This window comes from Polypterus senegalus, chromosome 9 (assembly GCF_016835505.1).
Source record: "Polypterus senegalus isolate Bchr_013 chromosome 9, ASM1683550v1, whole genome shotgun sequence".
NCBI lineage: Eukaryota > Metazoa > Chordata > Cladistia > Polypteriformes > Polypteridae > Polypterus > Polypterus senegalus.
Window position 1 is genome coordinate 124,933,070 of NC_053162.1, and position 13,719 is coordinate 124,946,788.

A 13,719-nucleotide genomic window follows, 5' to 3' on the forward strand; every position below is an offset into this window, starting at 1 on the left:
ATATATAAGATGGAGCGATATTATTTAAGGCTTTATAAACCATAAGCAGAATTTTAAAGTCAATTCTGAAAGACACAGGTAACCAGTGTAGTGACATCAAACCTGGAGAAATGTGTTCGGATTTTCGTTTCCTAGTTAGGATTCTAGCAGCTGCATTCTGCACTTGTTGCAAACGATTTATGTATTTTTTGTGTAGTCCTGAGAGGAGTGTGTTACAGTAATCTAGTCAACTGAATACAAAAGCGTGAACTAATTTCTCAGCATCTTTCAATGATATAAGAGGTCTAACTTTAGCTATGTTTCTTAAGTTAAAACTGCTGTCCTAGTACAGTATTCTGATTAATATGCAATTTAAAATTCAGGTTACAGTCAAAAGTTACCCCTAAGTTTTTTACTTCCGTCTTGACTTTTAATCCAAAAGCATCAAGTTTATTTCTGACTAGCAAAATACCCGCGCTTCGCAGCGGAGAAGTAGTGTGTTAAAGAAGTAATGAAAAAGAAAAGGAAACATTTTAATAATAACGTAACATGATTGACAATGTAATTGTGTTGTCATTGTCATGAGTGTTGCTGGCATATATATATATATATATATATATATATACACACACACACACATATAAACATGTAACGGCCGACCCCTTATTCCCAGCCGGCAGCTACACCTCCAAGACCTGTGGCCTGGATAATTGACTGAGAAACCTTTTCCTGTCAAGCCGCACTCCTACACAGATTAACTTTCCCCACAATCGACGGTTTGAAAAGCAAAGACAATAAGCAGAATGTAAAAGGAAACAAGAATAAATGTATTAAATGGGACAAGACACGCCACAAGACAAATGTACACTCAAATATTCCTCCACCCCAACAATCCCACAGCAAACCCGACAATATATATATATATAAATCCCCTCCCTTGTCCACGTTACATATGACACACACCACACAAACGACAAATGGCTGGCAAACGGAATGATCATGAACTTGAGTCCGTACGTGAAATAAATGTCCTGAATACGGGTACTGATTAATGACGATAGTAATGTTCGTATTTCCCGGCGTTTGGAATAACCTCACCGTGATTCCTCGGCGCGGCGAATGATGATTCGACCCGGGTCTTCAGCGGTAAGCAGGTTGAAAGGCAGTCCGGATGAATGAAATACAAACTGGATGATAGCGCAATGGAATGAAACGGCAGGCAGGGTGTAATCGTGAATGCTATTGGTTGTTCTCCTTCTCTCTCCTCGTGCTGGTCTCCCTTTTCGTCTCCTCCTCTTCTCCTTAAATAATCCGTGACGGCAGTAATTGATTAATTGACATACAGGTGTTTTCCAGGTAAGTGATTGTGAACTCCTCCCATCATCCGTCCTCCTTACGGGACAACATTAACTGATACACACAACGCAGTCAATGGGACAATGAAAACGAGACACACACAGCACTGACATTTAAACACTATGTGGCACCACTACATTCCCCCAACCTTGGACAAGGGAGGGCCGGCACGGCTTGAGGTTGGCCACATGGATGGTGTCTAACTTGGAGGCAGCGCCGATACCCCTTTGGATCTGGAAATTGACTGGACCTGTTTGTTGAATGATTTTAGCTGGACCTAACCATTTAGGCGCTAGCTTGGCGGAGAATTTTCTGCTGGCATCTGAGAGATGGTGAGCTCTAATCCAGACCAAATCACCCGGCTGGAAGTGCGCTTCCCTCCGCCGGGCATTATACAGTTTGGCGTGTCTGGATGTCGAACTCACCAACCTCCCTTGGATTCTCCGCCGTAAACCCTCTACCTTAACCAAATTATTGTAACTGGTGGATTCTGGACTAGGGGTGCTGGGAAGGAGTCGGTCGAGTGGGCCCTTAAGCTGTCTGCCCAGCGCAACCAAAGCAGGCGTCTCACCTGTGGCTTCATGCACCGCGTGTTCAGGGCAAACCGGAGCTCGGGGAGCCATTTATCCCAGTCCTGATGGCGTTCACCCACATAGGAGGCGATCATGTTCTTCAGGGTCCGGTTCACTCGCTCCGTCATGTTGGCCTGGGGATGGTAAGCGGTGGTGAGGTTTTTCTTCACTCCCCAGGCTGCATAAAGTTCATCCAATATGGAGCTTGTGAACTGCGGACCCCGATCCAAGATGATGTTTCTTGGCACCCCCCAGCGGGTGAAGATTTCATTCTTCAGGATGGAGCATATTTTGTTAGCCCTTGCATCGGCTAACGCAAACAGCTCCACCCACTTCGAAAAATAGTCTACTACTACCATCAGGACGGTCTTCCTCGAGCTGGTGATAGGAAATGGCCCCATTAGGTCGACTCCCAAAGTCTCTCCTGGTCCATCTGCGATCGTCGATTGAAGTAATCCCGCCGGTTTACCAGGTGGGTTTTTTAGTTGTTGGCAGGTGGCACACGTCTTCACGTGGTGGCACACGTCTTTCCGGACAGACGGCCACCACGCAACCCCCAGAATCTTTAATAAAGTTTTTGTCCTTCCAAGGTGACCACCTAAAGGACTGTCATGGTAGTGCTTCAGAAAGTCGGGACGAGCTCTTCCGGGACCACCAGTTGATGTTGCAGACCCCAAGGGTGGATGGAATAGTCCTGTACAAGACCCCTTGGAGGTCCACAAAGTGTACCCGGTCAGTTCGCTGTTGCTCCAGCCCTTCCCTGATGTTCTGGCAGAATGGACTGGTAGCTTGTGCTTGGGCTAGGTCTTCAAGGCTCCTTGGCAGAGGGAGGATCATCTTTTTCGCCTCTGCCAAACACACCATCCCCGACGGCTCCGATACCCTAGATAGTGCATCCGGCACGATGTTACCACAGCCCTTCCGGTAAGTCACCCTGAACGTAAAATTCTGGAGGCGGAGGACCCACCTGGTCAGACGGGAGGAGGTCTTCGGGTGATTGAACACCCAGGTCAGAGCGTGATGGTCGGTGTACACTTCGAATTCAACCCTCCAAATAATGTCTCCATGTCTCCACAGCCCACACGACAGCCAAACACTCCTTCTCAGCTGTCGAGTAGTTCAGCTCAGCGCCGCGCAAAACTCGTGAGGCGTACGCGCGATGACATGTTCAGCCTGGTTAATTCTTTGAGTGAGCACGGCCGAGCCCCAGGTTGCTGGCATCTGTCTGTACCTGGAAGGTGAGCTGTGGATCGGTTGGGCCAGAACGGGTGGCTCTTGTAGGTGGCTCTTTAGTCGCCGACGCGCCCTGGCATTCTGTCGTCCACTCCCACGGGACATCTTTTTTCCTAAGCTGGTTCAAGGGAGCCGCTATATCTGCCATCCGGGGAATAAACTTATGGTACCACCCCACTAACCCAAGAAAACGTTGCAACGACTTCAAATCTGTGGGCGTGGGGTACTCCCGGATGGCCAAGGTCTTCGGGGTCTACAGCGACCCCTCCGATGAAAGAATGTGCCCGAGGAAGCGTATGTGGGTTGAATGAAGGTACACTTCTTCGTGTTCAGCGTAAGGTGCGCTTGATGAAATCGCTGGAAAATGGTGTCTAAATCCGGAGATGTTGATTTATAGAAGGGAGTAAACAATGACGTCATCGATGTACACGAAGCAGATCTTGCCTATCAACCCCCTCAGAACCTGCTCCATGAGCCGCTGGAAAGTGGCCCCAGCATTTTTAAGCCCAAAAGGCATGACATTGAACTGGAACAGGCCTTCAGGGGTGATGACTGCCGTCTTCTTTTACTCCCTCGCCCATCGGCACCTGCCAATAGCCACTGCGGAGATCTAAGGTGCTAAATACTGCAGCTCCATGCAGTGACTCCAGGATTTCATGAACCAGGGGCATGGGATATGCGTCCAGGCTCGTCTTCTCGTTAACCCCTGTAGTCCACACAGAAACGATAGGAATTATCCGACTTCTTCACGAGGACCACAGGGGACGCCCAGGAGGAGGAAGATGGTTCTATTATTCCCTCGGCGAGCATCCGATCGAGGTGTTCTTTAATGACGCCCCTCTTCAGTGGAGAGGGTGTGGACCATGTGGGTCACCCCACGGGCAACTCCTAACTTCTCCGTCCACACCTCGCCCACTTCTTCAGCACCGGCCTCACCTCTTCAGGTTGTCCCTCCACTGGGGCTGCCGCCGAGGTGCTTGCGCCGCTCCTCTCTGCTGCGTAAAACCCGATAAATTCCGAGCCCAGATCTTCTTTGGATTTGTAAATGAATTCGCATATCCCTTCCCCCGGTACCGTATACCCCCTGGGACTGAGATGGATGGTCATCCTCATGGTGGCTAGAGAATCCAGCCCAAGGAGTAACGGAACTGACAGGTGCTGGTCCTCCAGGACATACGTATTCATATCCCAGGTGGTGGCGAGTACACTGTACCTCAAGGGGACTCTGCCCAGGGCCTTGTGTTCACTCCCATCCGCCAATACAAATCGGACGGACGGGGCAGATGTTAATTTGTCTGTCGGTCGGCTAATCTTCTCCCACTGGCTTGAGCGGATTAAAGTATGGTGGCTCCCGGTATCCACCACCGCATCCATCTGCCACCCCCGCAGCATCACTGGGACGATCAGAAGGGACGTGCTCGCTTGCATAATGGCGAGATCGGCTTCCGACCGCAAGGTTTGGCTCGTTGTGGTTTTAGGGGCTGGGTTTCTCGTGTACTGGCCTGAACTTTGTGCCAGTACGTCTTGGAGTTTCCCCAGTCCCGTTCCACTTGGGAGCCTACCCTCACCAAGTCCTCCACCGATCCCACCACCCCCCTGAGACTCCCAGCTAACCGCGGGTTACAGGCATTAAGGACGCGGCGGACCACCTCTTCTTCAGCCATAGCCGGCCGCCACTTCAAACACAAAGCCCGGTATTCATAGGCGAAGTCCCGGATGGTTTGTGAAGGTAGTTGCACCATGGACCGCAGCTTGTCCTCCAGTTCGGTCTCGTAGTCTTCCGGAAGAAAAGCCGCGAGGAAAGATCGACGAAAGGATCCCCAGTCGAAAATGGTCTTCTTGGCCGTCAGCCACCAGCTCCGCACCGTCCCGAGAGGGATGTCCCTATCACCCCAATTAGCTCTTCCGGGGTTAGAGGGTTAACGGCCAGGTACGCCTCCCCGTCCTCCACAAAGTTCAGGACATCATCGACATTATATGGAGCCCCTAACTTGGGAAAAGACAGGCGCACCCCAGGAACAAATGGCCGATTGAGGCATGCGCTCCCCTCCCGAGATACGTACGGCGTTGAATGACGGGGCGACGGTCTTATCTTCTGGAGACACCTTTGGACTTCCCCCTGAAGAGAATCTTGCCAGCGTCGATCCCGCCTCTGGAGGCACAACACGATTTCCCGCCCCAGGAGTTGAACTTGCTCGTTGATGTATTCTTTCATTTCCTCCTGGGAGCTGCTGATGCGAGCCCGCAAGGCTGCTTCGCTCCAGCGCATTTCGCAACCTCGCGGATCTTCTCCTCCAGCCGGGTTATTTGTTGCGCCAGATCCTCCCACAGAGGCGAGACGTCCTCCAGGCCTTCCTCTTCAGGTCCACAGTGATCTTCGAGGTACAGCGACTGCAAAGAATCCACCACCTCTCGCACCGCTGAACACGCTCTGACCGTGACGTGCGCGCCCGGCTACTCCATCATCACACCGGCGAAGCAATGGTGTCGTCCTGCTCGGCACGCCCTAAAGACATGATATTTTTGGGGAAAATTTAAAGGCAGACAGTGATCGAATTAAATAAAGATTCCTCAGAGAGGGCACCACTTATGTAACGGCCGACCCCTTATTCCCAGCCGGCAGCTACACCTCCAAGACCTGTGGCCTGGATAATTGACTGAGAAACCTTTTCCTGTCAAGCCGTACTCCTACACAGATTAACTTTCCCCACAATCGACGGTTTGAAAAGCAAAGACAATAAGCAGAATGTAAAAGGAAACAAGAATAAATGTATTAAATGGGACAAGACACGCCACAAGACAAATGTACACTCAAATATTCCTCCACCCCAACAATCCCACAGCAAACCCGACAATATATATATATATAAATCCCCTCCCTTGTCCACGTTACATATGACACACACCACACAAACGACAAATGGCTGGCAAACGGAATGATCATGAACTTGAGTCCGGTACGTGAAATAAATGTCCTGAATACGGGTACTGATTAATGACGATAGTAATGTTCGTATTTCCCGGCGTTTGGAATAACCTCACCGTGATTCCTCGGCGTGCGGCGAATGATGATTCGACCCCGGGGTCTTCAGCGGTAAGCAGGTTGAAAGGCAGTCCGGATGAATGAAATACAAACTGGATGATAGCGCAATGGAATGAAACGGCAGGCAGGTTGTAATCGTGAATGCGTTATTGGTTGTTCTCCTTCTCTCTCCTCGTGCTGGTCTCCCCTTTTTTCGTCTCCTCCTCTTCTCCTTAAATAATCCGTGACGGCAGTAATTGATTAATTGACATACAGGTGTTTTCCAGGTAAGTGATTGTGAACTCCTCCCATCATCCGTCCTCCTTTACGGGGACAACATTAACTGATACACACAACGCAGTCAATGGGACAATGAAAACGAGACACACACAGCACTGACATTTAAACACTATGTGGCACCGCTACATATATACACACATATATATATATATACATATACATATATATATACACACATATACAAATATATACATATACATATCTACATATATACTGTATATACACATATATATACATATCTACATATATATACATATATATATTAGGGGTGGGACTCGATTAAAAAAATTAATCTAATTAATTAGAGGCTGTGTAATAATTAATCTTGATTAATCGTATGTAATCACACATGAAAATTTGCCCCAAATCGCAAATGTTTTTTTTTTTTTATTTAAAAGGGTTTTAGTGGGCGACAGAATCAAATAATAGACATGGACATGAATATTGTAAACTCAAGCTCTTTTAATTTCTGAAAAAAAATGCTTTTAAACTGCATTTCAATTCAAAACAGAAACAAAAATATCATCCCTAGCTAAAATTGGGCAGGCTTAAAAATAAAGTGGTATTTTAAGTACTTTAAGTACATTTTCAGAATGGTATTGTCTTTAAATAATAATAAGAAAAATTTCAACATAAAGTGCAGTTTTTCTTCTTAAAAAATAAGGCAGAAACATAAAAGGTAATTTGACCAGCTTTACCTTTAAACTCTGAGTAACCTTAGACAAAATTATTTTGTACATTAGGCTAAAACAGTGTGATCATTGAACATTTTGTAAGTAGATGTAATTAGAATTACTAACCATCACGGAAGTCCAATGATCCCCAGTAAGAGCCACAAAGACCGCTTTCTGTAATTCATCTAATTTTGCTTGCTTTTCATTTTGCTCAAAACCATGCTTTTATCAAGGCTTCCGTCGGGTAGTCTTTTGAAATGAAATTTGCCTCCGATCAGTCGTAGCAGCGCGCTTTCTTTCGACTCTTACATTTTTGTAGCTCTGATATGTGTAGCAATGTAATCGATGTACCAGGAAATCATGCACTGACAAAAGTTCCACTTTGCTTGGAATGCAAAGTGTGATTAAATGCGTTAATTTTTTTTACGCGTTATGGAGTACATGCATCGAAGCTTCTCATCTGTGCTTGTGCTAAGAAAAGGAAACATTTTAAAAATAACGTAACATGATTGTCAAAGTAATAGCTTTGTGACCATTATGAGTGTTGCTTTCATCAAGGATTTGATTATAATTTCTTTCAATTAGGTTCGTATTTGGACAGTTTGCACAAAACCACGCTTTTATCAAGGCTTCCGTCGGGTAGTCTTTTGAAATGAAATTTGCCTCCGATCCGTCGTAGCAACGCGCTTTTATTCGACTGTTACATTTTTGTAGCTCTGATGTGTGCATCGGTGTAATCGATGTACCAGGAAATCATGCACTGACAAAAGTTCCCCTTTGCTTGGAATGTAAAGTGTGATTAAATGCGTTATTTTTTTAACACGTTATGGAGTACATGCATCAAAGCTTCCCAGTTGTGCTTGTGGTAAGAAAAGGAAACATTTTAAAAATAACGTAACATTATTGTCAAAGTAATAGTTTTGTGACCGTTATGAGTGTTGCTGTCATAATGGATTTGATTATCATTATTTCTTGCAATCAGGTTCGTATTTGGAGGATGTGTTGTGTTCAAGTTATATTCCGTGTTTGTCAACCACTGTAAAGATAACAGGTTTCATTCATCGAAGTGTTCACCACCCAAATCGGTACTCGTCAATGTAAGATGTTCAACAGGCATTCCCGGGATTAAGTTGTGGAAATTGCCTGCGAACATTTAGCGGTAGCGTGTGTATGAACTTAATTTTATGTTTTCCAGTCCTGCAAAGTCATTTGACGTGAGCCGCTCGGAGTACATGCATCGAAGTTTCTCAGTTGTGCTCGTGCGATCTCGCGATGTCAACGGGTTTATTTAATGTTAGCTAAGACCCAGCACTTAAAAGTTTCTTGCTACAGCAATTTTAACTCCATTAGAAAGTGATCCAAAGTCTCGTTTATACCTCGTGTCTTTTCATTAAACTTGTATCTCGCGAATACCACATTGGTCGTAGGCATGACAAACGGCAGCGGGAGTGTGTCTATAAACTTAATTTAAACTTATGGTTCACACCGTGCTTTGTTTCCGCAGTAGCTGTTCACAGTCATTTCACGTGATTACCTCATGTCTTTTCATTAAACTTGTATCTCGCGAATACCACATTGGTCGTAGGCATGACAAACGGCAGCGGGAGTGTGTCTACAAACTTAATTTAAAGTTACGGTTCAGACCGTGCTTTGTTTCTGCAGTAGCTGTTCACAGTCATTTTACGTGATTATGTGGGAGGCGTGATGATGTCAGACACAACTCCGCCCCCCACGGCCATGAGCTCAACTCCATTACACTATATGTAGAAAAATAGGTTCCAGTTATGACCATTATGCGTAGAATTTCGAAATGAAACCTGCCCAACTTTTGTAAGTAAGCTGTAAGGAATGAGCCTGCCAAATTTCAGCCTTCTACCTACACGGGAAGTTGGAGAATTAGTGATCAGTCAGTCAGTCAGTCAGTCAGTGAGGGCTTTGCCTTTTATTAGTATAGATAACCTCATTGTATCCAGTGTTGCCAATAACTAAAATTTCAGTTTTCTCTTTATTTAGTTTGAGAAAATTACTATTCATCCATTCAGAAATACAAGTAAGACATTGTGTTAGTGAATCGAGAGAGTCAGAGTCATCAGGTGCTATTGATAAGTACAGCTGTGAACCTCTCAAGACGGACTGTGTTATTGTATTCTGTTATTTTAACATTCAATATCTTATAATGGATAATCAGTTTAGTTTTCCTCCATTTATGCTCAGCTCTACGACATGTTCTCTTTAAATCAGACACTCTTTGGGTCTTCCATGGTATAACAATGCTAGAAGATTTTTTAACAGTCTTTTCAGGTGCAACTATATCAACAGCAGCTCTCACTTTAGTATTAAATCTTTCTACCTTACTATTTACATTATCCTCGCTATTATAGTTGGCACTATAAACGGACTGATTGCTTAGAATGTTTGTAAGTTTTACAGCTGCTGATGAGTCAAAGAAAAATTTTTTAACAATATGCTTCTCGTGAATGTTTTCTATCATTATTTCTATATTAATTAGTAGAAGGAAATGGTCTGACAGACCAATATAAGTGACCTGCTTTAGATCAGCTTTTAGTCCTTTGCTAATTACTAAGTCTAACGTATGACCTGCTTTATGTGTAGGCTGATTAACGAGCTGTCTCAAATCAAAAGAGTCCAGGAGGTTCATGAATACCTTTACTTTTAGATCACACTGATTATCGATATGAAAGTTAAAGTCGCCGACTATTAAGAGTGTGTCATAGTTCGTAATTAAAATTGACATTAAGTCTGAGAATTCCTCAAAGAAAGACACGTTAAATTTAGGAGGTCTATACACGGATAATACTAGAACTTGAGAATCTCCATGAATAACAACAGCGAGATACTCAAAGGACTTGAATTTACCAAAACTAACATCTTTACACTTTAACCAGCATGAGTAGATGTTTGCCAAGCCGCCACCCTTCTTTCCCTGGCTACAGTTCTCATCATTTTGTTTCACAGGATGCAAACTGTGACTGGCATAGAAATAACATGTTCTTTCCCTTCTTGCTCCTGGGAGGGAACAGCACCCAGTCCACCTATACTGGTATCATGACATGGTACAGCTTAAAAGATTTACTAAAATCTGCAAAAGCCAAAAGTGGTGGAGAAATCAGAGCACTTTTAATAGCCTCAAAAGCAGCTTGACTATCTGAAGTTCACTCTATGGATGCAGTCTATTTCTTCCTTGATAGGTCTATAAGCAAGGCATGCAATGGGACACAATTATTCAAAAGAGGGGATAATCATCTGTAATATCCCACACACCCCAAAAAGAATGGACTTCCCTGAAAGTCATTGGTGATGGCTACTCTCTTATTGCAGCTAATTTTTTCAGGTTCTGGGGACACCCCTGCTTTGCTTACAACATGTCCCAGGTATTTCACTTGTCTCTGAAAAAGATAATATTTGGCTGGCTTAAGTTTTAATCCATATTTAGATAGTCATTTGAACAGTGCTTTCAAATGCAGCAAATGGGTCTCAAAATCTGGTGAATAGATGATAACATCATCCATATACACAAATAAAAATTTACAAACTTTATCACCTAAACATTATTTCATAAAACACTGTAAAGTTGCCAGACATACCACAAACCAAATGACATTCGATTCCATTTGTACAAACCAATTAGATCATCTAGAGCAACCTCCACCTGCCAGTATCCACTAGCCAAGTCAAGGGTAGAGTACCATTGTGTCTGTTTTAATGTGGTTAATGACTCTTCCACTCAAGGAAGAGGATATGCATCCTTGTGGGTCACTTTAATTTAATTTGCAATAATCCACACAAAACCTCCAACTATTGTCCTTTTTCTTTACTAAGACAACATTAACCACTCACACATCCAATTCCACTATGCCAAGCTGTAAGTCATTCAAATAAATATCTTTTTTCAAGGGTCTATCTGCGTAATCACAGCAAAGAGCCTATTTTGTGCAATGTATTTTGGATAGATATGGTACCTGTGGAGAGTATTTAAAGTATGCCCTACTTCAACTGGAAAATCCTGTTTTACTGCTTCAGCCATCACCATGCATTGTCTACAACAGACGTTTAACTTATTATTTCCCAATATGTAATGCACAGTTACATTACATTACAGTAACCTTTGCCGGGCTACATTTCTTTAATTTGTCAAACACTTACTGTATTGTTATGGTTCAACCAGGATTCTTTCTCTGGCTCTTGTTTTTCATTTTTATATAATTTTTGGAATGATTTTCAAATATCATTTTGGATGTTTTTAGATCTGTTTTTATGGTTATATCTATCATGATATTATTGATTTTGTGCTGCTTATTGTTGTGTCATTTTGTATTATGTTTAAAAACATATTGTATGTATTTATTTTCCTTGTTATTGTCTTCTGTCGTATATCCTGTATGTTCTCAAAGCATCTTAAAACACTAATTTTGATTCCTGTTTTTTTTCAATTTACAATTCTTTTTCATATTTGTCTATCCTACCCTTTGACCACTGCTATTTTATAAAGGTACTGTTTTTGGCTTGTGTTTTGTTGGATTTGGTTGCTTACCAATGTTGTTCCTTTTTCTTGCCTTGCTTGTCTTGCTCTATTTTAGAATTCCTTTTCAACAATTCTTTAAATATAAAGAAACTTTGTTTTGTTTTATATTCCAGAGGGTTTACAGTTTTCCATTTTTTTCTATTATTTAAAAGCCTAGGTAGGACTGAAGACTTGTTTTTGATTTACGGTTAAACTCCGTGTCGAGAGGCTTGCTCAGGGGCACCAGACCTGGGTGAACAGCTGGTGTGATTTATGGTTTTTTGAGGCCTCCATCTCGTTTTGTGCTTATTTTTGAATGACAGGATCATATTGCAGTATATGTATAAAGATGTGCAGTGTTCCAACACTGTATTAGCGGGATTGCACTCTGTGAAAATATGAAAAAAAAAAATTGACTAAATTGAATCTGGGCTAGGCTCCAGCCCCATGTTACTCTGAAATTCATTAAGAATTAATTGGAACGCCTGAAAATTTTGTTTTTTCTCCACTCTAACCGGAGGTTTTTTCAGTTATTATTGTTTTTTTGTGTCCTCCTGGCCATCTGACCTTATCCTTGGGCTTATCCTTAGAGACTTACAGTATGTCATGGCGCTGTACTGTATATAAGGACACTACTCTTCTATTTGATATTTATCTGCTTTTAATATCATTTAGATTATTTTTTTTCCTTTCTTTGTTACTTATTGTTTAATATTATTGACTAATCTTATTTGTTTTTCTTTTCTTCTAACTTCATCTTTGACATCTAGTAAAGCACTTTTAACTGCATTGGTTGTATGGAAGTGTGCTATATAAATAAATGTTGTTGATGTAAGTGGATTCGAGAATGATATATTATGTTGAAATTGTATATCTAATTCTAATTCACACCACTAGGAGAGGTTTAAACTTCATTAAATTTCATGTAATTCAAGAGCAATTACTGAAATTCTTATAAGAACTGGAGTATTAGAATGTGTTTAATTCTGAAAATTTCTTTTATATAACATCACTTACAGTATGTTAATTGTGGGCTTTCAGATAGCATTTTTCAAGTACATAATGTCACATCAGATCTTCCATTTTAATAACATATGTTAAAAATATCTTTTGTTTTAACAGTGTCCAGTGCAGAGTTTAACACCACGAAGCCACCTCTAGTTTTACGTGCTAAACAATTAATGAGCGAATGGTGGAGTGACCTTGTATATAGACATAGCCACAAGAAAGACTGGCAAGAAGTAGTAGATGAAGCTCACCTACAGCAGTTCCAGAGGTAAGTAAGGACTAAACAAGGTAATTCTGCTTGTCTTCATTTGTACTATAGTAGTGCAAATCAATTTTGCAAGTTCCTAATTGGGCAATACTGAGTAAGAACTGTGAAGCTCTTACAAGAAAATGAAGATATCTGACTTTGAGTCAGGATATCTTTCTCTATAACCAAGCTCACTTGAAGGAGTTTAACGACATTACTAGTGATCAGGAGGAGCATAAATTAGAACAATTAAGCCCTTATATGTTTATTCATTGTTGTTCTTATTATATTGAAATAACCTCCTTTAATTATGGCATGCTTTGTTTTTGTTTCCCCTGTCTAATAATGGAATAACTTCTAAAACGGCATAAAACACCTACATATGTAGATGATATGATAATAATAATAATAATAATAATAATAATAATAATAATAATAATAATACTGATTTAAGGATCTACAGTCCTAAGTTTGAATCCAATGCGGAGATGTTGTCTGTGTGCAGTTTGTATTTTGTCCCTATGTCTGTATGGGTTTTACTTTGGGTGCCATGGTTTTCTTCCTACATCACGAAACACACGCAAGTGAGGCTATTCTGCAATTCCAGATATATACTCTTTTCAGATTGTGCATGTGTGAATGGACATGGAGATATTCTGGCACCCTGTTTGTGACTATTTTCTGCTCTGAACACAGTACTGCTGCTATAGGATCCATAACACCATATTGAATTAAGGAACATGTTTTAAGGTATAATTTTACTTGTATAAAATAATTTTTAATTAGCACATATGTACAGTAGTACA

General features: G+C 42.1%; 1 protein-coding gene across 2 annotated transcripts in view; it reads left to right on the forward strand.

Moving 5' to 3' along the window:
• The window catches only part of LOC120535725 (transient receptor potential cation channel subfamily V member 6-like), a 118,999-nt gene that overhangs the window by 25,722 nt on the left and 79,558 nt on the right, over positions 1–13,719 (forward strand). For both annotated transcript variants that reach the window (XM_039763751.1, XM_039763750.1), the window contains exon 2: positions 12,781–12,934. In XM_039763751.1, coding sequence (XP_039619685.1) covers positions 12,781–12,934 — 154 coding nt within the window. The remainder of the gene's footprint in view (positions 1–12,780; positions 12,935–13,719) is intronic.